The sequence below is a fragment of the Sphaerodactylus townsendi genome, linkage group LG02, assembly GCF_021028975.2.
Source record: "Sphaerodactylus townsendi isolate TG3544 linkage group LG02, MPM_Stown_v2.3, whole genome shotgun sequence".
NCBI lineage: Eukaryota > Metazoa > Chordata > Lepidosauria > Squamata > Sphaerodactylidae > Sphaerodactylus > Sphaerodactylus townsendi.
Genome location: NC_059426.1, coordinates 126430129 through 126455404, shown reverse-complemented (window position 1 = coordinate 126455404; position 25276 = coordinate 126430129). Strand labels below are relative to the sequence as shown.

General features: G+C 45.0%; 1 protein-coding gene across 1 annotated transcript in view; it reads left to right on the top strand.

The window, feature by feature from the left end:
* The window catches only part of BAHD1 (bromo adjacent homology domain containing 1), a 112397-nt gene that overhangs the window by 75125 nt on the left and 11996 nt on the right, over positions 1-25276 (top strand). Inside the window, exons 3-4 of the mRNA XM_048485425.1 lie at positions 13421-13785; positions 18678-18837. Coding sequence (XP_048341382.1) covers positions 13421-13785; positions 18678-18837 — 525 coding nt within the window. The remainder of the gene's footprint in view (positions 1-13420; positions 13786-18677; positions 18838-25276) is intronic.

Below are 25276 nucleotides of genomic sequence, written 5' to 3'. Positions count from 1 at the left end.
TTTCAGAGGAGAGGTGGGACTTTGTGCTCTGCATGTTAGGGAGAAAAAAAAGTTATAAAATGTTGTGGGGTGTCAAGGAGAGCGCTTCAGGGTCTTTACACAAATGGAACACACATACCAATTGAAATATTTCTCACAGTGCACATTATACCAAACTGAAACGCCTAGAAGGATGAATGATTCCCCTCAACTTTAGATTCTTCAAAGTTAGGTCAAAGTGTCAAGCTGTCCTTAAAAGGATTCTGCTTCCTTCCCCCATCTCTGTTGCCCTCACAAGTGATCATCTTCAATCCCACTTGAGGGAATAAATAGTTCTCTTCATTTCAGCAAGACCACTGAATAGCAAGCTCCTGAAATATTATGGTTATAGCCCAGAAGCTGGTGCTCTACTCAGATATCTGTGCAAGTTGTTGGCATGGCTGGTATATACTGATTGGAGAGGCAGCTTGGCTAGTTGACACAAGAAAGAGATCCCCTTTCCCCAGGGGCTGGGGATTCTGGATCAGGTTTCTGGTCAAACACCTTCCGCTGGAAAGCTTTCTCCTGTACTTGCCAGCAGGGGAACTTCATTAAATGCAATAGAAGTGGCAGAATTTGGAAAGTATATTATTCTTTTCTTTCTGATGTGCTATTTTTAGCTTTGCAATCTGGCCAGCCAACATTGTACAAAAGAGGCAAGAAAAAATGTTATGTAAATTATAGCTGTTATCTGAGAAAGTTACAGTTTTCCCATGTTCTCTGCTCAGGTGCCTAAAATCTGATCCAACCACTTAGGAATGTGATCAAGAGTATGCCACTACAAAAGAGTATGCCATGAAAAAGACCAGAAGCTCCTCTTCCCCCTCCCCCCGCCACAGTAGTCTGTTCTGATGTATTTTCCCTTAGCCCAACACTAGTAGTTGTAGTAAGCCATGCTGGGGTGTATGCTTGAAGCAATCAGGTGCAGTGTGATGAAAACAGTGAAGAGGATGCTTTTCACCTCCCTCACCTGTGCCATATTGTTTGTGTAAAAACAGTCTCATCTATTTGCACTGCCTAAGTGAACAGGATAGAGATATTTGAATAAATAAATGTGATTGCCTCCACCATGTCTCATAGCAAAGCCTTACATTGCTCAAACTTGTCACTTGCGATGGCCTTGCAGCAAGTATTGCATGTTTTGTAAATGAAATTCCCAACCTATCTATAGAAGCTGAGCATACTTATGTTTATAGCAGGGTTCCGCAACCTGGTGCCCCACCCACTTCCTAAAAACACTTGGCAGGTACCAGAAAAGGTGTTGCCGGGTGCCATGGTGCCTAGCAGGGCTAAAATGTTGCTTTGGCAGCACTTGTCACCACAGCACAAGGATCTACACTGTGTTACTGAGGTTAAACTGTGGCAATCATTTTTGGCTGGTTCTGCCTCCTGCGGCAGCCATTTTGTTGCTGTGCCCAGCGTGCCATGTCAGGATTTCAGATATGCCCACAGGCTCAAAAGAACCAATGGGCTACAGCAAGAAAGCCCGGCAGGAAATAATCTCATTCTATGGCTGCAGACTTCTGAGGTGGGGTTAAGTCTGTAAACAGTCTTGATGGAGGATTCCCCTCTGTTGTGTCACTCCTTTTCACCAAGGTACAAGGTATCCCACTCATTTCTCCCATTTCCTGTGCCATGAAGCAAACAAGAGAAGGATAATGACAACTAATGCATATCAATTACTGTACTTGGCTATTAGCAATAAATAACATGATAATGATAAGATATTTCTAGTTCACCTGCCTGAAGACACTCATGTTAGCTATTGTAGCTTGGGATGTAGGAGGAGGACAGGGTGCTTTTGTAAACCTGTTCCTACCTGTCACATAGAAGAGATTCACAGGTGCATAGCAAGAGCGACCATGAACATTTTTAAATAGGGCAATTGCAGTAGTACATTGCTCTGATCAGGACTATGGGGCTGCCAGGAATTGGAGGGGCGGCTTTCACACCTGAATGTTTCACTAATTGAAACCAATGTCTGTCTGTCTCTTTTTTTCTCTCTAAAGAGCTAATACCAGCACACTGGGGGGATTAGTTTCAGATGAAGAATTTTTTGTGTGGAAGGGTTTAAGTCTCTTCTCTTTCTGTGCTGCAGCCCCAGTCATTACAGGTGCTCAGTCTGACTGCAGCTACCCTTTTAAAATTGCTGGGAAGATCATAGATCTCCCATCATCCCATCTACTTTGACCTTTTTTTTCACCACAGGCAAATTGCTGTTTACCAGCCTGTATTAAAGACTGTGGCTGGGATGCAAATATTCCGGCCCGCCAAGTCAGGGGCCAAGAAGCTCCAGGATTCTGCCTTGTTTTCCAAGTATAGCTTATTTTGATGCATCAGATGTCACCCCAAAGGCTCACCTAGCAAAGGGCCGAATCACAGTTTCTGGACTCCTAAGAAGCTTTTGTAGGGAACATAAGAAGAGCCCTCCTGAATCAGACCAGTAGTTTTAGTAGTCCAGTGCTGTGTTTCACCTTTGGCCAACCAGTTGCCCCGGAGGACCAACAAGCAGGTTGTAGAGTCTACAGCCTGCCCCAGTGTTGCCTCTTAGCGCTAGTGTTAAGAAGTTAGCTGCCTCTGAATCTAGAAGTTTCCTTTATTCACCATGGTTAGTAGCCATTGAGGGACCTCTCCTTCATTAATCTGTCTAATATGCCTCTAATTCTTCTAAAGCCAGCTACCCTCATGGCCATCATCACGTCCTCTTGACAGTGACTTCTACAGTTTAATTATTGATTGACTAAAGTGGCAGGGAGGGTACAGGAGGGAGACCCAGTACATATATACAAGCTGTCTCTTTCGCATGAGGTTTCCATCTAGGTGAAATAGGAAAAAAAGACATCCAATTTTCTACCATCCATTTGTTTCTTTTAACCACCCTCCCACACAGACAGACAGACAGACAGACAGACAGACAGACAGACAGACAGACACACACACACACACACACACACACACACACACACACACACACACACACACACACACACACACACACACACACACACACACACACACACACTGTGCACACCTCTCCACCCCAGCTGTGCTCCTCCCTCTGTGAGTTGAACTATGACTCCCTTGTGAGGCGGGGAGGGCGGGAAATTCCCCAAGGACGATGACAGTGAATCTTTCAGAAATTATCATGTCTTTTACAGCATGGCTGCTAATTTTTACTTTGTTCAGGATTTCTAATATGCATACATGTGTCCTCCTTATTTTGGGTCCGTCTTCTGAGCCTATGAGAAGCTGTCCTATCTCAGTGGTAGAATGTGTCCTTCAAAGGCACCCCAGGTTCAGGCATCTTCAGTTAAAGGAATTTAGGTTAACAGGGAAAGACCTCTGCTTTGGCCAGTTGTTGTTGGTCAGAATAGACGAAACTGGGCTTAATGGACCACTCCTCTTATTCAATATGGCAGCTTCATGTGAAGTGCATTTCAAGTGGAGCTGCCCGTGTCTGCACAGCTGTGCTTCAGTTATAGGTCTTTTGCCTACAGCATGTAAAAAGTTGATCCCCAATTATTAAAATCTCATGCTTGCTGTGCTAGGAAATTTCTCACCAGTAGGCCAAGTAGAAAAGCTGCAGGGCTATAAAACTCTATCTCTAATAACTGTTATTTATACAATTAGTTGATAAAGAGGCATAATTTCCTCTACCTGAGATGTCAGTTTCCTCTGTGGACTTTGCTTTCTGACTGTGTGCAGCCATGCTGTGCAAACTGTTTTAAGATTCTTAGGAAAGGATAACTAATCCAATTAAACTGCTGGGTAATTTTAGGTAGATGGTTTGAAAGCTAGAACTATGGAATAAGATGGACTTTATGTTTTCATCCCATAACAGGAACGTATGGCTGTTAAAAAATAAACCAAAATTGTTTACAGCTGCCCACATCCAAAATTCCAAAACATAATTTTGCTAATACCCTTACTAGAAGCAGCCACAATACAGTGTGCAGGCTTTTGAGTTCACCAGAACTCTTCATCTGGCAAGGTGTAAAGTAAGCATGGGAATAAAGGAAATAGCATATATCCAGTCATTCCATTCCAAAGAGTTAAGGGCACCTCTGTCTTCAGAGGTTAGGGCAGCAATTTCCACTGATTTTTCCCTCCCTCTGCATCCATCCTTGTGCTGTTACTTCACCCTCATGTTGCAATCTGCTGACTCCCTAAAGTTCAAAATTTTGGAGGCTCAGTAAACTGCAACCAGCAGGGATATCAGGAAAATCCTGCCCCGCAAGGTTCGAAGAATACTGGATCTTTGCTTTACAATAGCCACCTAAGCACAACTTTTTCAGTCTCGTTAAATTTGTGTGCTTTGTATTCTTTCTTGCATCAAGGTATTAAGGACCACATAATGGATTCAGGAAATCAAAAAAGAATGCTGCCCAATATAGACTCCCTATGAAGAAGCAGTGTCCCCAGGGCCAGACTGAATAGCATTCCAGGACTCCCTTGTAATAATGTGTAGTATGCTGAATTATCAACATACCCCATTTCCCCGAAAATAAGACATTCCCTGAAAATAAGACATAGTAGAGGTTTTGCTGAAGTGCTAAATATAAAGCATCCCCCGAAAGTAAGATGTAGCAAAGTTTTTGTTTGGAAGCATGCACGTCGACCAGAGCATGTAGCTGTGGAGCATAAAAATAAGACATCCCGTGAAAATAAGACATAGTGCATCTTGCTGAGGGAACCACCCAGACAGCATCCATTACTTCTTGGTCAGATTAGCTATTGTGAATGCAGGTTTGACTGCTAGCTGACCTCATTCTTCCTTTCTGGAATACATCATGCTAGTGTGGAGCTAACTATGAGGTTGTGGCAGGTATCTGTCTGTGTGGGAAAGAAGAGGAATCCTTAATGAATGCCCAAGGGGCTGGCCGTAAGGAGAGGTGAAAGACCTATGGCCAGTCAGAGGCTGAGACTAAGCCTTAGACTTGCTAACCAAGCAACTGCATTACTTACCATGAGAATCCAGGGAGTCTGAAAAAAGTCGTGTATATCATATTAATTACATTAGTTTTCTATATTGGGAGATGCTTAATAGTATGCCTTTCATGTGATGTTTGAGTTATGCTTGCTTCAAAGGTGTAAGCAGAACTTATCACATCTCGTCTGCTTATTAACATGCATTTAAAATGAAAGAAGATTCATCATAATTTCTCCCCGCTTCCTGAAAGTAGCGTGGGAAAACCTTCCTTTGCTCAGGAAGGTGGTTCTGTGACATCTGTAAGGAAAATCTGAATTACCTTCAAGTAAATCAGTAATGAGTTTTTAGAAGTGGGGGTGGTGGTGGCAGGGGGGGCAGGGTTATATTGTATAGAGAGGAGCTGTCAGTCAGCTATTTTATTACAACATGAACATTAGAAAAGAAAAAGAGCCCAGGAGTACCTTACAGACAAACATTGTTTCTGGCTGGATATGAGTTTTTATGAAAAATCTGAAGAAGTGAGCTGGGCCTCACAAAAGCTCAGACTCGGCCAGAAATGTTGTTAGTCTTTAAAGTGCTACTGGACTCTTGCTCTTTTGTACAGTTATCGATAGATCTCAGTGGGAAGCTACGTTAGTCTGTCAGTGTGACTATTGTTAGGCTGTATCTGCTCACCTAAGTGAGCATCCAGTCTCTGATCAGCATCTGGTCAGCCAGCTACCGCAGAAGAATCAAAAGCAGTGCTGTCTCAATCCCTTGTTTGTCACCACATTAGAGACCTTCAGACATACATTCCCAACAGAGCATCTACCTTCATTGAATCCTTTTCTGAAGCCTCTTACATTAGCAGCCAGCATAATATTTTGTGGTACAAATAAGTTCATTTTGTTCCTCTTAAACTTTCTATCCACCAACTCCACCGGATGATCTCAAGTGTTCAGACTTTGAGTCTGAATCATTTCTGTCTCTCTCACTACCACCAAACTTTTCCAGTATCTCCTCCCCACTCCTAGTTAAATGCTTAAATAGTTGCATTTAGTTCACACAGGTAAATCCCTTGGGGTTTCAGGTATGCAGCATGCTAGATGTTCCATAGCTCTTTGTAAGTAAACCTGAGAAAAAAATTAAAACAAACACATCAAAAGTGAAAGGGGGAAGCTAGCTGAATTGCCTGGAGCAGTGGCTCCCAACAGTTGAATAATAGACTAACTTCTAACTACATTTTAGGCTTTTGCTAGTCCACAGGTATGTGTTTGCAACTGTGGTACCATGATCTAGGGATATTCTGCCAAAGGAGATGAAAACAGGGAGCTTTAAAAGAATGAGGATTATGTGGTTATTTCTCAGTTAATTAATGCTCTAGTTCTATACTATCTAATGCAGTGTTATTACAGAGAGAAGAGCAATCCACCCTTTTATCCTTTTATTACTAGTTTGTAGGATAATGTATCTTTTTGGTTTTACCTCTGAAACCGCATTGCAAAGCTGTTTGGAGGGCTGCTAGCCAGGTTGAATAGTACAGCTATTTAGACAGGAAGTGCTGTACTGCCTTGGATAATACATAACAAAGGAGGATGCAGAGGAGTGTTTTGCAGCTTTCCTTCCCCCTGCTAAAAGTATCAGGATCTATCTGTGGCTCAACGTTATGTCAAATGTGTGCACTAAATTTCATTGTGATTTCGGTTCTCTAAAAAGGCCCATTTCACAGTGTGCGTGTATGTATTCATACTGGATTGTGGGGTGGGTGGGAGAGAGAGTGAGAGAGAGTGTAGAAGAAGAAGAGTTTGGATTCATGTCCCCCCTTTCTCTCCTGCAGGAGACTCAAAGGGGCTTACAATCTCCTTGCCCTTCCCCCCTCACAACAAACACCCTGTGAGGTGGGTGGGGCTGAGAGAGCTCCGAAAAGCTGTGACTTGCCCAAGGTCACCCAGCTGGCGTGTGTGGGAGTGCACAGGCTAATCTGAATTCCCCAAATAAGCCTCCACAACTCAAGCGTCAGAGCTGGGAATCGAACCCGGTTCCTCCAGATCAGTGTTCACCTGCTCTTAGCCACTACGCCACTGCTGCTCCTTCTCCCTTCTCTTCCCTGCCACAGAACCCAGAACTCTAGCTGTGGGTTATGATACAGAAATGTTTTTTTGGATATAACGTAGACCTTAAGATGCACTCTCCCCATGGTCGAATCTACTTATATACATCCCTTTGCTCCCAAAAAGATAGAAAATCTGAAGTACTTCTATTTTTTCCAAGAAAGTTGGATTTTAAATGAAATAAGTGCCTTGGAACTGGCATTAATTGTGCACCAATGACAGCATCCAGAGGTGTCGATTCCTTTTTCCTTGACTTTTCTGCCATCAGCCATTAATACCTGCTAGGAGTGTTTACGCTGATTGGTCTTAATCTGTGAGTGATGGCCCAGCCAATCCCTCTGACCTTCTGATTTACAAAGAGAAAATCAACCTGCAGCCCTGGCCTTTTGAAGCACGATCCTGATGGAGAACAGTTTTAGAATTCATACGTCTGTTCACAGTCAGATTCCTCGACACGCTTGGAGAAAATATCTGTTCATGTTGTGAGCATGTTTGGATAGTAACTAGTAAGTTGAATAACATCCATGCATGCATCATGATTTTTTAAAATTTCATTTCTACAAATGCTTCTAAATCATTTACTATTTTCCTCTGTCTGCATGTGATTAGGATGTGTACATGTAAAAAAAATCTCCAGTATTTTGGGGATTCAGGTTTTGGGAAGGGCATAAATGCTGGTACTCAGGACCCCTGAAACTGTTTTGAGATTTAAGTTTGGGTTTGGGGCATGGATTCTGGAATCATTTGGGTTCCATTATACCCTAAGGCAGGGGTCTACAACCTGCGGCTCTCCAGATCTTCATGGACTACAGTTCCCATCAGCCCCTGCCAGCAAGGCCAATTGGCCATGCTGGCAGGGGCTGATGCGATTTGTAGTCCATGAACATCTGGAGAGCTGCAGGTTGCAGACCCCTGCCCTAAGGGAAACTTTTTCAGACAGAGGTGCTGGAGCAGCCATTTTTTGACCAAATGACACCAAAATTGCTGGGGACCTAGTGCTGTCTGCCCACTGAAGGCCTCCGGGTTTCAAGAGAATTGGACCATGGGTTGCAATTCTGTCGGCCCCTAAACAAGATGCTCCCATTCATCCTTTAGTGTGGTGTAGTGGTTAAGAGCAGTGAAGTCTAAATTGAGTTTGATTCCCCATTCCTCCACATGAGCTGTGGACTCTTATCTGGTGGTCTGGATTTGTTTCCCTGCTCCTACACATGAAGCCTGCTGGGTGACCTTAGGCTAGCCACAGTTCTCTCCACATTCAGCCCCACCTAGCTCCGAAACATCTGTTGTGGGGAGTGGCAGGGAAGGAGTTTGTAAGCTGTTTTGAGAATCCTTATAGCAGAGAAAGGCAGAGTATACATCCAAACTCCTCTAGCCTTCTTTGCCTTGCCTTCATGTAGGTAAAAAAAGTCCATGTTTTCTTTAGGGCAAAGTCAAACACCCAAGAGCAAAAAATCTCAGGCAAAAAACTTCCCAATACAAACAAAATCAACAAGCCCAACCAAACCAACGTCAAACTGGAGAATTCAAGCCAAACCAACCTGGCAAGGTGGACCTGGCTAGACCCTGATATTCACACACACATATACTCTTTCCCAAGGAAGGCATCAGAAGGTATTTTATAAGAAAGTGAGAGCTATTTTATATCGTGCCAGTCAAATTAGATGACTTGCTCACTGTGCATGCTCATCAGATAGTACAAGAGGAGTGCCTGAGCCATAAGAGAGAGGTCATGCCAGAATGTCTCTTTCCTGGCCTAGTAGCTGAGTTGATTGGTGGAATGCAACTCATAGAGCTCAGCTAGATAGTTTACTGTCTGCTAGATAGGAGCAACAGTGGCATAGTGGTTAAGAGCAGGTGCTCTCTAATCTGGAGATTCCCCGCTCTACCACTTGAGCTATGGAGGTTTATCAGGGGAACTAGATTAGCCTGTGCAACACATGCCAGCTGGGTGACCTTGGGCGAGTCTCACTTCAGAGCTCTCTCAGCCCCACCCACCTAACAGGGTGTTTGTCGGGGGAGGAGGGGAGGAAAAAGAGATTGTAAGCCCCTTTGAGTATAAAAGGGGGGGTATAAATCCAATCTCCTATTATTTGCATTTGCTGAAACTTGGCTCAGGTGCCTCATATTCCTAGAGGGGCAACCTACCTCCCCAAAGGACTCCATCTCCATGGACATCTTGGGGGTGGCTATGGGGGAACCCTGCTCAGAAAGGAGGGTGGGAGGAGCAGCAGGACTGCTCCCCACTCCCAGAGGCACAGCTTGGACTCTAAACTCTGTACCCACCAAGACAGCTCATTTCTCCAGTGAATGAGCCAGCTGGCCCAGTCAGCCAAGCTGCCCTTGATGCACAGGGCACACTTGATCTCCAGCGTAGACCTTCTGCTGGGTAAGACATTCCAGATGGGTCTTGATGCCCTCTTGCAGCCTCTGCACCAGCATGTGCATCCTGTGCTTGGGTCAAGAAAGGCGGCCATTTTCACGTTTTAATGAACAGAATGATGAGACATAGGCTTCCTGTGTCAGGCAAGTGAATTTTGGTGAACTCCTTAAAGGGCTTAAGGATCTCCACTATTTGAGAGAGATTCAGCCACTCCTCATTGCTAAAAACTCTTTTCCCATGCACAACATCAACTGACCTCCCCCTCCCTCACCCCACCCCCTTTTTTCTAATTGCAACCTGAGATGGTAGTATGGAATTCTTTTTAAAAAAAAACTTGGTTCATTTTGTTCATTAATTTTGCTTATTAATTTTTAAAACAATTTTGTTTATTAATGTTTCCCAACCTACAAGAGAGATGCCTTAATTTACTGTGGGGGGGGGGGGGGAGAGTTGGAGCTTGAAATATGGAATTATGTCCTCAGCTTGCTTACCAGATTTTATTCTGATATCTCAGGATTCACGAGAGAGATTGTATGGTTCGCAGACAGAATGCTACCAAGGGAATTGGACCCAAGACCTCCCTTCGCTTGGCCAATAACCAGGAAATTGCTTAAATGAAATTAAATTAAGCTTCGTGGTGCCGTGCTCCTAGTGCAGCAAATGGAGATTAATTTCTTCTGTCTGGGTGTATATGACACACTGTTTAGCAGCTTCTGATCCATGTGGAATGGCAGGAGTCATCTGCAGTCTCTCAGTTTTCATTGAGATTTCCTGCCCATCTCTGCACTCATCAGAGTCCAAGGAACTTCTTGTTTGGAGAAGCCCCCATCTGCTGTGACACAGCCCAGCCATGGATTTCCCACTTCCAGCCTGCAGTGCCATCTGCCTGCTATGCTCAGAGTTCTGCTTCCTTGGGAGAGGAGGCAGCGCGTTTTGTCTCAAGCTCCTTTCTGGAGGTTTCTGGAAACCTGTGCTGTTTGTGTTAGTGGTATCAGTATTAGCAAAAGCTTTGCCTTTCAGAGACCCATGGAAAGGTGATTGCACTCTCATAATTCCATCATTAAAGTTACTTGTCATATTTATTAGTTGCGCTTGTTTTTACAGCTGTGGTTCTCACAGGTCAGCAGTATTACTTTCTTCCATGCTCCCGTCTGCAGGAGGGAAGACTGCTTCATAGCTTTAAAAAGAAAAAGGAAAGCTTGCAGCGTGGTTGGCAGAGGGGAGCAGTTTCCTCCTGCAAAAAACCCAAGCCATGCTTTGCTCTTTAGACTGAAATCAACTATGGCATTTATATGAGTAATTTGCAGTGATTTCTGAGGCATCCTGTGTGCATTCCTTCCTTCTCTCACAGATTCCATTTATGTGACTTTTCCGGTTTTCAGAGGTTTCCTGAAGCTCCTCAAGGACTTTTGTGAGGTCCCTGGGGAATACCCTCTTGCTGTCTTATTCTTGAATAGGAGACTTCTTCCCTGGTTATTTGGCCAAGTGTAATCTGTTTTCCACCCAAATTTGTCCTTGGCATTCAAACCCGTCTTTGTGCCAAGGTGTTTGGGGTTGTGTGTGGACTTGGCCTTAGATTCTTCTTGAAAATGCCTGCAATTGTTCCTGCTGTGTCTGACGTTATTTTCTGCTTTTAAATGGAAAGGGAACAACTTCTGCTTTCATGGTCCTCCTTTTGTTTGGGATCGCTTGATTGCACGCCCTGTTCATCTGCTTTAGGGAATTAGCCATCTCATTTGACTTGTAGAATTTTACTTATTTAGGACACTTATATCTTCTATTTTCTGTTCAACCTCCAAGTTGCTTATACAGATGAACCTGATGACACAGTTAGAATTCAGTCATCTCTCTAAAATCACAAAACTTTCCAAGGGAACAATGTCAGAATTAATGACTTGTTTGTAAACTCCTTTTCCAATTAACTGTCCCCCCACCCTCTACCCGCACACACGCAAAAGCCCTCTAAAACGGTTCCGTTTCATTCTTCTTGGAAATCCATCAGTCGTGCCTTCTGAGTGCCTCCATTCCACACAACAGAGGCAGCCTGGGAACATACAGAGACTCAGTGCAGCAGACCAGGCAGAGCATGAGAATCTGGTGTAAGGAGAGTAGTTTCTGTATGGAGGTTGTTACAGGAAAAGGCTTCCCTTCAGCTACCTACATTTCAGGTCAAGAAGGACTTTAAAAGTAAGCACCAGCCTCTTGAACTGATCGTGACAGCCAGAGCAGCTGCTTCAGAATTGCTTCACTCAAGCTCAGTAGCACCAGAGAGACTAAGAAGATTTGGGGGGTATCAGCTTTTAGGAGTCAGACCTCCCACAGAGATTTGACTCTTGAAAGCTTATATCCCACTAATCTTGTTGGTCTCTAAGATGCTGCTGAACTTGAATCTAGCTGTGCTACTGCAAATCAACACAGCTACCCTCTGACACTGCTTCAGAATTGGGGGGGGGGGGGTTACGTGTCCATAGTGGCTCAATCCTGTTTTTTCACAAGCATCCGCATTCTGTACCAGATGAAACCTCTAGGTTGTCTTCAATCACAGTCCACCCTGCAGCTCACTACAGTTATTGAGTCAAGTGGTTACAGAAGTATGGATCAGGACAAGAAGATCAGCTGAGTCTGGAATCCACCTTGTGTATCAGTGAAGAAGGCAGGTGATAAATGAAGTACATAGAAGAAAGGAAAGGCAATAAAAGAAACCTCTCCAAGCAATAGCTCCATTCTGTTTTCTTCCATTACTAGACTTGTCTCCAGGAGTGATGCCAAACTCTTTACTGAACTTCACACCATTGGTAAGGCAGCTTCCTCCAGAACATCCACTTCTCAATCGTTGTGAACCTCTGGTTCATCTGGATTCAGGTTCAGCTTATTCCCTTTCAAGAACTTGAGCACAGCGTTAAGGCACTGATTTAAGACCAAGCATCTCTTTCTGGAGGCTTAATATGTTATATGTATATATTGGTTTAGTGACTTGACATAAATGTTGAAAAGCACTGGCAAGAGTATTGAGCCCTGGATGATTCCACAGTACAGTATTTGCACAGACAATTCAGCCTTCCTTAAATGGTACCTGTGTGTATTCTTGGACAGAAATGACTGAAACCATTGGGAAGCCCTGAGCACCTCAGCAAAACTGAAAAGCTACAGACTAATCCAGACAAATATAAGTCATTTCTTCTGACCACCAGATCATCCAGTAGAACAGTCAAAGAGGTCTTGGTCCCCAAACCGGGCCAGTTGAAATAGGTCAAGCATGGATATTTCACTCATGAAAGCAAAGTTGCTCTACAAGAAATACAGCTGTAGCTATGCCAGGAGTATGGCATCCTATAAAAACTGAAGTTTCTTAAGGTGTTTGGATTTGATACACGGGTGGCAAATTCAGGAGAGCATTCTCAGGTGAAAACCTTTAGATTGTTACCAAATTTACCTGTAGCTCTAGAATTTGGACTCTCTGGAACTCTCAGAACTTTGGCAGCACAGATAGGTGCAGCAGTGCTGTTACTGGCAGCATGTTGCCTCTCAACTGTACATTTTCTTTATTCCACACACCTAAACATTTGCTTCGAGGTGGGTGGGGAAGAGGAAAATAAATGAAGGTGTCATGTTTCAAGTTGATCTGGGGAATTTTGACCTAGCGTGTGTATAGCACTGTGGAAATTAAAAGTGCGTTGTAAATAGTAGTAGAGAAGGAAGAAGAGGAGAGGAGGATGTGTGGGGGGGAGGGAGGGGGGAATTCTTAAGGCCAAAATACCATTCCTAACAACTGACTAATCATGACATAGTAAAACAGAACTATTCTGAGGTATGGTACTTAGTTTCAGATGTTAATGTTTGTGCTTAGTCATTGTTATACAGGGCTTTACAGTCCTCTTCTCATGAAACAGCACAATAATCTTGGGAGATTGGGTCTTTATCCTTGAGCAGCAGTGTTTCATACTATATTTTGCTTTTTTCTCCACCCTCCCCTTCACTTGTCCCTCCCAAATCTCCCTGCAGACAGCTGCAAGTCCCTGGACCAGCTGAGCCTCACAATCCCTGTGGCAGGGCACCCTGTTTCACCTGCCCACCCACTCTCAGGATGTCCAGTACCCAGTGTGCCACCAGCTGCAGAACCCGTTCCTCACTTGCAGACGCCCAACTCAGAGCCCCAGACGATGGCCCGTGAATGCCCGCAGAGCTCCAAGCCCCCCAGTGGCTCTAAATCCGGCCTCCGGAATACGACCAGCTGTCTACACGTGTCTGACAGCAAAACGACTGGGGCTCACTCTCATCCAAAGAAGCAGCAGCGCATTAACCGGAGGAGAGCCACGAATGGCTGGATACCTATTGGAGCAGCTTCCGAGAAGGCTGTCTATGTTGTGGTAAGCATTCTGCAAACAACGGGGTGTGTGTGTGTGTCTGTGTGTGTCTGTGTGTGTCTGTGTGTGTGTCTGTGTGCGCTTCCAAGAACGCTGTTTGACAAAGCAAAATCCATGCTTACTAACTTACTAACTCTGGGCTAAGTTTTCAGCAGCCTCGCTTATGATGCTCTTTGGCTTTATACCAGAAACCCCCATGCCTGTCTGATGGGGAAGTTTCTGTGGGTCAGTAAATGCTGGTGAGCCTTAGATATGCCAAAGCTTGTTAACAAGAACAGCTGTTTGCATTGTGACAGTTCAGAAGTTAGGACAGAGATGCAAGGGGCCCCAGTCCTAGCTTGCCTTTGGAAATATACAAAGTCCATTTTTAAAGGTGCTTAGAATGCATTGTCCTTAAGAAGGGTATTGTGAGAATTCAATAGGTGTACGAAAGTGAAACTTTTTAAAAAATGGAATGAGAAAAAGAGGATAAAACAGAGAGAAATCTTGTCACATGTTTCTGTAGGACCAACTATTTGGGTGGAAGAGACATCGAAGCACTGTGCTTCCCCTGCCCCAATCAGTAGTGCCAGGGCCAAACAATTCTGTTGCCAGCCCTTACCAGAAAAAACACCCACAATTTTTTTGCTTTCCTCTTGTCTTTGTGGTCATCAGCAGCCTGATTTCTTGCTAAATTTGCCATCTTTTCACCACCAGGTTAAGACAGCTCTTTTGGAGGAAGCTTTTAAATATCTCCCTAGTCTTTTAGGGGCTTGACAGGTTTAATCAGAGCTATGTTTTTGTTAAGTGTATTCTATGACTTCCATTTGGTTTAATATTTTTGTACTTTGAAATGTTTTAAACTCTTGTTTGTTGTATTTTGATTGTTTTGTACTCGTTGTAAACCTCCCAGAGAGTTTTGGCTACAGGAAGTATAGAAGTGAATGGAAACAATGCATGAATGATCCTTTGAGGGGATATTCAGATGTATTGAGCAATTAGGAGTGCAAACCTGGATTGTTTTCAGCATAGTAAACTCCCTCTGTCTTTCCCTTGTGCAGCATGCTGCATTTGTACGTGGAAGTCTTTACTCCTCAGTGATTTGTGATATCTAAATATAAGGGCCTAAGCCCGTGGAAGTTCAGTGGGTTTTTAGAGACAGGAGAAGAGTTGGTTTTTATGACCTGCTTTTCTCTATTGGAAAAAAACCCCAAAGCAGCTTATGATCACCTTCCCTTCCCCTCCTCACAGCAGACCCTTTCTGAGGTAGGCGGGGCTGAGAGAGTTAAAAGAGAAGTGAGATTTAGCCCAAGTTCTCCAGTAGGCTTCATATGTAGGAGTGGGGAAACAAGCCTGGTTCACCTGATTAGAGTTCACCGCTCATGCAGAGATGAAGGAAAATCAAACCCATTTCTCCAGATTGGAGTCCGCCACTCTTAACCACTAACTGTGCGGAGAGTTGCACTTTTAGATTCTTAATCAGAATTAAGCTGAGGTTAAGAATCCCTGTTGTTGGGAAAGAGACAAACTTCTATGATGATGCCCTCATTTGGACATTGCAACTAATTGGCGTTTAAAGACTTCCATCTTCAGTCTTGGCACGCTGTTCAAGGCTGGGGGGAAAGGTGCAGGTATGCATATCTAGCAATTAACCAGATTCATGTCAGTCACAAACCTGAGATGTGTTCATGACAACTGATCTGAACCTGACCTGAACGATGAGTTGACATTTTGATATTTTTGAGGCAGAAAATTCAAACTGTCCTTCCAAAACAATTTTGCTGCTCTGCAATAATATGTTTGAGCCAATCTGCTTCATTCTGCCTTAATCAGGGGTCCCCAAACTACAGCCCAGGGGCCAAATGTGGCCCCCTGAAGGCATTTATCCGGCCCACCAGGCATGGCAGCAATGGCTCCATTCATGTGCAGTGGGGGCTCGAGGGAGAGGAGGAACCCGACTAGCGGCCATTGATGTGATGAGTCTGGCGGCGCGGGAGGGTTTCCCACTGGGTTGTTGTACTTGCAGTCGCTTGTCTGCCTTCAGGCCCCCCACAACCCGAGAATGGGGCTACCCACTTCTGCCCCTGCCAACAAGGCCAGCTGAAAGCAAACAGGGCGATCCCCACCCCCCACCTTGCGGGACCGGCTGGTAGGCGGCGAACAGGTCTCCGTGGCTTTGACTGTTGGGTCTGCTGCCGGGAAAACAGAGCCCTGGAGATATCCACTGCCTTCGGGGTCTGCCAGATCGGCTCCCTTGGGCTCCTGGGCTCCTTTCTCCCCAACCAGCCTATGCAACAAGGCAATGCCCACAGGTCTGCTCTTTTTCTGTCATATGAGTTGCTGCTTTCTAAACATTGCTGATCACAGGCAGGAGACATATTTGTGGATATTACCTCTATGTAAGAGTAGCCAACCTCTAGGGGAGGCCTGGAGATATCCCAGAATTACAGCTGACCTCCAGGTGACAGAGATCAATTCCTAGAGAAAATGACTACTTTGGACGGTGGGCTCCCCACCCCAAACCCTGCACCCCCAAATCTCCATGAATTTTCTGACCCAGAGTTGGAAACCTTACATGTGGCAATGCCTGCTCCGCCCTTCCCTCTCGGCTACTCCATGTGTCGCTCTCAGGCTTTCTGTTCCGCCTCACTCCCATTGGCATCAGCCAGGCTGGTGAATCGCTCACTGGCTGCTAGGGAGGGAAAAGAACCCAGGAAGATACCTGATTCTGGGTTAGATGGAATGCTTCATTGGGAAAGTTCTGCTTTTTTTTTTACAGGGGAAGGTATTCCACAGCCTCTCCAACAATATTTGGAGCCCACCCTGTACTTGACATACTTTGGTCACTGTTCTAAAAACAGACCATGACAGAAAGGCTGAAAGGTGAAATCAAACATTTTACAATCATTTGTGCATAGGAATTTGTTCATAGTTTTTTTTAGTCCGGCCCTCCAACAGTCTGAGGGACAGTGAACTGGCCCCCTGTTTAAAAAGTTTGGGGACCCCTGGCCTTAATGAAGGGTTGACCTGGCACAGTTAGTGGCCTTTAAGGTTTTTCGCTATGCTTCCACCCAAAGAACATTGTTTTATCCTTTGTTACCACAACCTTAATGCAAAACAAGCTTAAATTTGCATGCTATATCATTGTCATATTGTGGTAAATACACAGCTTCTGGCTTGGTCTGAGTAGAACAATAGATTGTGACTTGCCATTACATCAACAGGCCTGAGGGATCCTCATGTGCTCTTCCCTTTGTCCTCTTCTTGTCTGTCCAGCACTTCCCCTTTTGTAGCAGACCCACGTTTTACATGATGGACAATGATTTGTGCTGGCCCTGCAAACAAGGATCCAAACTGCAGGTTATTTCCCTGGTTTTCATGGAGCATGTATACCATACATGCTTTCCAGGCATATTTTTCATTACCTTAAGAGGAAAAAAATCCAGTTTGCATAAACCCAGGAAATGCCTTCATTGTCTGCGTAAGCATGTAAATTTCAATTGCAATTCCATAAATACATCCTCTGGTGGTAGCTTGGTTTGTGGTGCAGTTAGAATATGAACCACCACCACCACTCATGGAAACCTGTGCCAAATTTATGGAAGCTGTATTCACAGTACATACCCTCTAGTATGTCAGTGGTATTGATCCAGCCTTACTCCAAGGAGCCTTCCATCAATCAAAGGAGGCATCCTGTAACTTAAATGGCTCTTTCTCCAACAGAACTTGAACCACAAAGAATGGTGAGGTATGAATATTTTAATAAATAAATGAATCAACTTTGCTCAGTGGAGTTGTAGGATGGGATAGGATCCACCCACTGAATCTGCCTCAGACTCTAGCCCTTAAGCTTGAGTGTCTTTCTCATTGCTGTCTGCCAAGTCTGTCATTTTGAGCCAGTGTCTCAGTGAGCTACATACCCCGAGTGATTATTTTTTAAAAGCTTGCAAATGAGGATACTAAACTCTCTTCTTTTGGGTAGCCCCTTTGACTTCTGTTGAGCTTCCAGACTAATTTGATTGTACCCCAAGTCTAGTAAGTAACGTCTTTAAAACTAAATCAAAAGAGCTTGTAAGGAATGGGCATTCATGGAGCATTACAATATTGAAAATGTACAGCAGCAGTGAAAAAGACTCCTGTGTCTGAAGAAGCATTCTGCAATACAGCACAATCCAACCACCTGGAGGCCTGTGAATTGAAATGCTCCATATATACAACTGAAGCCGGCATCAGTTTGCCATATTAAAGAAATCCACACTTTCAGCTTGCTTAGTGTGAAGTAGATTCCAGAGTGTGGCGTTTACTGAATGCAACGGGACTTAGTAATTCAGTGGTGCTTTGATTCTCATGGTCCGAAGCACATGCGTTTCCATAAACATGTTATAGACTTACAAGTTATGTATTTACAACAATCTGAAGTGACCGTTGGCCCTTAACTTTAAAAAAGTTTTGGAGCAAAACTCCTCAGCATGAGCACTCTGGGCTATGTTCTTTCTACTCAGGAGAGATTAAAGCTGATCCTTCTACTGGAGGTACTAATGCACTACTCTTGTCTCAAGCTGGATGCTAGAACAGCAGGCCTGTTACAGAGCCTTCTAGCTAATAACTGGTGAGAGAAAGCTAAAGTAATTTGAAGGTGGATGTCTGTGTGCTTTTCTCAGCTTAATAATCTTTACCTTTTATCTGAGTTGTATGTTTTGCTTCTGAAATTTAACCTGCTGGGAGAGGAGATGCACCGTGTGGTTTTTTGTGCAGCGCAGCTTTTCTCTGGCTTCTGTAGCAGCAAAGGCACACCCTTTTTGGCAGAAAGCGTTTGACTCTGTGTAGGTGTATTACAGGAAGCCGGTATCTATTTCTCAGCATTATTTCCCAGCTTCACTTCTTTTCTTGGCGCTCTCCCTTGTCAATATTTGCAGAATGAACCGGAGCCAGCTGTTCGCAAGAGCTACCAAGCTGTGGAAAGAGATGGAGAAATCATCCGGGTCCGAGATACAGTGCTCCTGAAATCAGGACCTCGAAAGAAATCTATGCCTTATGTGGCAAAGATATCTGCTTTATGGGAAGATCCTAAAACAGGTACTAGAAACACAAGTTTACTCTTAAAAGATCCCCCCTTCTTGGCAGCAGAGAAAAAATGGCAAGGAATGTGATTGGTGACAGATGGCTTGTGGAATTAGCTAATATTGAATTTGTTTATAAGGGAACTATAGAGCTGGAAGGGAATTGAAGGTCATTCTGTCCCACCTGCTTTTTGCACTTCTACCCCAACCTCCTTAATGTATTAGTACTCAAATTTTTAAGCAAGCTGAAAGGATTCCACACTCACTGCTTTGGAAGTCTTTCAGGAGCACACCCTTGACTGATTGTGAAGGTGACAATAGCCCCCAAGGGCAGGGCTGGAGACCCACAGGTAAACCAGCAATGTAGTGCCCAAGATGTTTCTTCCCTCCGCCATCCTGATGTAAAATGATTGTAGACATACATCTATTGTAAACACTTCTGAGGTGACTTCTCGTTTGGTGCACCTTTCATATTAGTGTAAGAAGTGCCCCTTGTCGCTCGGAGTTTCCTCTCAGCACTAAATGAGAGGACACCCTAGATGTCATATGTCGCATTGGGGAAATCTATGAAACATTGAGCACCGGGAAGATTCTTTGGCTCTCCAACCAAGGTGCTCAGAGGCAGGGCAGCAATGATATCATGGTCCAGGAATGTCCCTCCCTTAGATCCTCGGCTGAATAAGTGTGTCTTCCCTGAGCTTGGACCCTGTGTTTGGTAGATACTCATCAGTTTCCAGTTGGGGACCATATCTACCTCACAGAGGGAAGAAGGATTATTTTAATGCAACTGCGTGGTGATCTCTAATTATTCACAGTAGTGGCCGTGGGAATGGCCCCTTCTCACTATTGGCTCAGGCCCAGCAGTTGGAGATGTTTGCCCTGGAAATCTGATGACTCTTAACATCTTAGCAACAGTTGCTCCCACAAGATTTTGTAACTACCATAATGTCATGAACCTCTCATTAGGCTAATGTTCTTTACAGTTTGCAGTGTGGGAAATAGTATAAAGCTCTGATTTCTACCTAGTTGATTGTCTTGCTTCTAGCCACTAACATTATGCTGCATTGCAGGTGAGAGCAAAGAAGTAAAACAAATTTGCTGGCTGGTCCAGGGAATATAGACTTTCTCTGGTGATTCAGCAGACCACTCTAATACAACTTCTACATTTGCTGAAAATGGTTCAAGATTTCAAAGTAAATGGCACAAAAAAAGTAGAAAACTTACTCTGTGAAGTAATATGACGAACAGCTGAAGAGTCTGGTGCCAGAGAAGGGATATCATGAAAGTGCCTTTATGGTTTCTTAAATGGAGCCCTGTGTTGTTAAAAGGGACAGACTGGCATCCTAGAGTTCTCGAATGAATCTGAATCCATAGCTAAGCAGCCTGTCTCTGAAGCAGAACCACCCAGTCACCAGCATTTCGGTTCTACTATTATTGCAAAGAGCAGATGAACACCTTGAAGAAAACATAAAAAACTCAGAGCCAAGACTTTCATTTCAACCATTTATTTCAACCATTTTCAGTCCTAGAAAAATTAATGTTGAATAGTTTATAATGTTGAAGAGTGAAGAGATAACAGTCTCAAAGCAGTGGGGCTTTTCTGAAAATATTTGCTGCAATCAGCCCAAGGTCCAGCTATAGAGCAGAAAGTCTTCACATTAAAACATAAACTGGCTATATCCCCTGTGGTGTCAACAAGAAAGTTCCTTCTTCCCTGTCTTCCCAGAATCCCCCAGAGCGGTTTCCCACTTGAAAGGGTTTTTTTAAAAATACAGGGGAGATAAATGCATAAATGTCCTTAAGCCATTTTATTTTTTTAAAAAGACAACCCTCAAGCACATGAGGCGTGCATGGGTAGATGGTTGAGCAGCATTCACTCTACTGGGGGGTGGGGAGAGATCTTGCATGAGATATGCTCATCATCACTTGCAGGGAAGCAGGACCAATCAAAACTCTTTAACATCATTTCCTGTAAAGGTCCTCAGGGTCAAATCTCCTCGGTATTGTTCCTGCCTCTGCAGGGTGTGCAGTGTGTTAGCGAGGCTCCATTCGTTTCCTCAGTCTGTGTGTCAGTGTGTCTTGTTTCTGTGTGTTAAGTTCCCCCAGGTCTCGCGGGTGTTAGACCTTTAGAAGCAGGGCAATAGGGAGATAGTAGACAATATGTCTTCACAATCCTTTACCCCTCCAAGGGAGACCTTTTGCCCCTCGGCGGCTGAAGGCACGAGAGGAGCGAAGAAGAACAAAAGGAAACAAACTGAAAGATTTTCTCCAGAGTGAATCGTGTCGAAAAAAGCCTAGCACAAGAAAGCGGCAGGGCACGAGGAGGGACCTCCCGTGCCCAAGAAGAACGCAATGTCGCAAGGGAGCTGTGTGCCTTTCTAGGGTGCTGCCACAGTGGCCGGCTCCCAGCTGAGCTCTTCCAACCCTTCGTGGAATATGGAACACTTGGCCAAAGAATCGGTTAGGCGGGAAGAAGACAATGAAAGCTAGAGTGGCAGCCGACCAAACCGGCAAGTCCCGGGCCCTGCTCCTAATGCAAGGGAGAGGGACGGACCTGAGCAGGAGGAGGGGGAAGGAGAGTCAACCGCCTCCAACTTTTCCAACCGCCTCCAAGCTTTTCACACCAGAAAATGAGGCTCCCGCCAGAAAATGAGGCTCCTGCCAATGCGGCAATCATGTCTTGGCAAAACACTCCCCCTGCTGCCTTTGCAGCGCTACTGCGGGAGGAGATAGAGAGAGCCTTAACAGCCAGGGAACGGCTGAGAGACGCAGCGCATACTCACAGAGCTCAAAATACTTGCCCTCCCAACCCCCCCAGGGGGACTTGGACAGGACAGTGTTGCCTTCCCTGACCAGGTAGAGGACGGGTCAGAGGAGAACTAGAGGAAGTGAATAGGTTCTCGGAGGGAGAAGAAACAGTGGAGGAGCAATCTGAGCAATCTGCTAAGCTGTTTAAAAATGAGGATTTACAGATGTTAATTACCAAAACGATTTCAGCTCTGGACCTCAAAGACAGAGCAGACGCTGTAGAATCTGGGACCTCTCCGGATGAGGGGGCCCCATCCAAAACAGTAAAAGGTTTCCCAAAAAGAAAAGAGGACTATTTCCCAAAAGGTTCAGATGAAGAAAAAGTTTTCCCTGTACCAGAAAGTGTTGTAAAACGTATTAAAAAGGAATGGTTAAATCCAGCTGTCAGGAAGGGTCTCTCTCCATCCTTTAAGAAGACCTACCTGATGCCTGCCCCTTTCCATACCATGTTGCAGAATCCCCCAGTAGCGATTTTACATTCGGGGGGACTAGTTGCTAAGGAAGGAGAGGGGACCATTAAGGACCCTCTCAACTGCAGGTCAGAAGCTGCCCTATGCAGATCACACGAATGGCTGGCTGCAATAATAAAATCACTGACCCCAGCATCCACAGTTTCTAGAGCAGCTATGGAGTGGCTGAAGAGGATACTAGAGAAACTACCACCAGAAGAAATGGCCTTAAGGGAGGGGGTAGAGACAGTACTGATAGCCAATATGTTCATCACAGATGCCCCTATGGAAGCAATCACATTAGCCACCAGAACAATGGCATCTAACATGGTAGCGAGAAGAAACAACTGGTTAAGCCCCTGGCAGGCGGACACTCTCTCCAAACACATAGTAGCATCCTACTCATACTATGGGGAGACACTTTTTGGAAAGGAACTAAATCAGGTTCTAGTGGAAACAAAAGATAAAAAGAAAGCCATGCCTAAGTCTATAAAACAGGATAGATCCCAAACCCAAAATAGGCCTACCTTCAGATCACACAGGACACTGCCAAGAATCCCCAGGGAAGGTCCACGTCCAAATTGGAATAATCAGAGTTCCTTTTGGAACAGGCAAAATTTCCATACCTTCAACAAACAGGGCAAAAATCCCAAGCCAAATAGCAACAAGCAATGACGGTTTGGAGCCCCCTGTGGGGGGTCACCTTGTCACATTCAGCAAAGCTTAGCAGGGCAACCATGCAGACAAATGGGTACAGGAAGTAGTCCAAAAGGGATATATAATAGAATTCTTAAAAATTCCCTAACAACACTTTGTGCCGTCCCCACTGTCCAAAGACCCACTAAAAGCAAAACGAACCTTAGAGGCATTAAACCACCTGTTGTTGATCCAGGCGGTGGAGGTAGTCCCAATGCAGGAAAGATTGTTAGGCATCTATTCGCACTTCTTTACTGTCCCCAAAAAGTCAGGGGACTTCAGGTCAGTGCTGAACCTGAGCTTCCTCAACAAATTCATCAAATTACCAAAATTCAAGATGGAAACGCTCAAGTCCATCTCATTGGCACTCAGCCACGGGGATTTTCTCACATCACTGGATCTGAGAGAAGCCTACCTCCATATCATGATACACCCAGCTCACAGAAAGTTCCTCAGGTTCACCGTGGGAGATCAACACCTGCAATATAGGACTCTCCCGTTTGGACTGGCAACGGCCCCGATAACGTTTTCAAAGGTCCTGATGGCCCCATCCTCCTCCTCAGAAAGCAGGGAATACACATTTACCCCTACTTGGACGATCTGTTGATCTGATCCAGATCTCACCAACAGGGGGTCAAGGATGTCGAAACAGTCCAAAAAGTGTTGCAACAACACGAGTTCTTGATAAACAGAGAAAAAAGTTCACTTATTCCAGCGCCACGATTAAATCACTTAGGTGCCACCATAGATACCAGAAACGACGCCCTCTTCATTCCAGAGGAAAAGGTAATAAAAATTCAACAAGCAACCAGGAAAGAGATGGCCTTGCACCGACATTCCTTGATGCGTCTCACAAGCCTGCTGGGGCTCTTCATCTCAGTGATAGACCTATCCCAATGGGCAAGGTTCCATGTAAGACCCCTGCAATTATTCCTGAGACAGTTCCAAAGGGACATCATTCTGAAAAGGGACAGAAAAGTGACTCTGCCTACTGCAGTCAAGGCCAGCCTGCACTGGTGGACACACCGCGTAAATCTTACGAGAGGAAAAAAGTATTTGCACAATCACAGACCGCAAATATTTACGGACACCAGCCTCTCGGACTGGGGCGCAACTCTAGGTCAACAATTCATTCAGCAAACTTGGTCAAAGCAAGAAGCCAAACTCCCAATAAATCTGCTCGAAACAAGGGCAATCCGACAAGCACTGAGACATTTTCTACCGCAAATCAAAGGACAGCATGTGATTGTTCGAACCGACAACATCACAGCGAAAATATACATAAACAACCAAGGAGGTTCAAGGTTTCGCCTGCTACACCAGGAAGCAACCGAAATTCTTCAATGGGCAGAACAACACCTTCTCTCACTAGAAGTACAACACATAAAAGGGAAACAGAACACGAAGGCAGACTGGCTGAGCAGACAACAGATCCAGGAAGGAGAGTGGCATCTAAACCCTATTGTCTTCCAGCAAATTGCCAAAACCCTGGGGTGGCCGATGATGGACTTATTCGCGTCACCCGACAACGCTCAGGTAGGGCGATTCTTGACCAGGTTCTTCGACATCAGAGCAATGGACATGGACGCCCTGACAGCTCCTTGGCCTCCGGGGATCCTATATACATTCCCTTCATTTTGTAAGGTTGGGGGTTAGTTCCTGCTCCGCTATCCTGACCTTGGCGCATTCCACGTTCTGGGCTGCGTGCCCGGGATGGTTGCTGTCTTTAACCTTGCTGCACTTATCTTATGCGTTTGAAGCTTGTCTTTTGCTCTGCCGTGGGAATTGCGCTTAGGAGTTCGGGGAGGGGCTGGATTGTCCGTATAAGCGACACCTTGAGCCCGGGAAAGTCAGAATCCGCATTGCGTGTAATGTGATCGTTGAAGTTTATGAAATAATAAAAGAACTAGAAACCAGTTGCTTTTATATTTGAGTCCTTTGAGGTTCCTTACATTATCGCAGTTCTCACTATTATTCTATCTTGGTTTTGATGCGTGGTCAAAGTACCATCCCAGCTCATCCGTTTTGTGGATCCCCTGATGGTAATACTACCAACATGCAGGGAGTTGACTACTGAGAGCGATGTTGCCTTTGGAAAGCCCGAGGGAGACTGTGGTAGCCCCCCAAGAGGGTTCCCTCTCTGCCCGCTTCCACCACGGCGGCCTCTGTGGAGGAACCAGCGGAATCAATCTCCCTGGTGACCCTCTCCAGGCCCGGCTCAGCGAGCTTAGCCTTCCTCCAACTGCACCACGAGCAAGTGGAAGAAGCCCCCCTTGATGGCTTTCGGCCTTACGGTTTTAGGCGGACTTCTGGAAGTCGTCAGGAATATTATGATCCCTGGTGGCGGAGTGTGATGGACGTGCTCCCCAGGAGGCTGACATTTCACCACCCCGCCCAACATGTGGATTACAAACCCCGGTGTCACGAGCGGTGAGGGAAGAAATCAGGGTATCGACCATCCATGGGATACCCAGGAATCCCTTGGAAAGATTTCCTGAACCA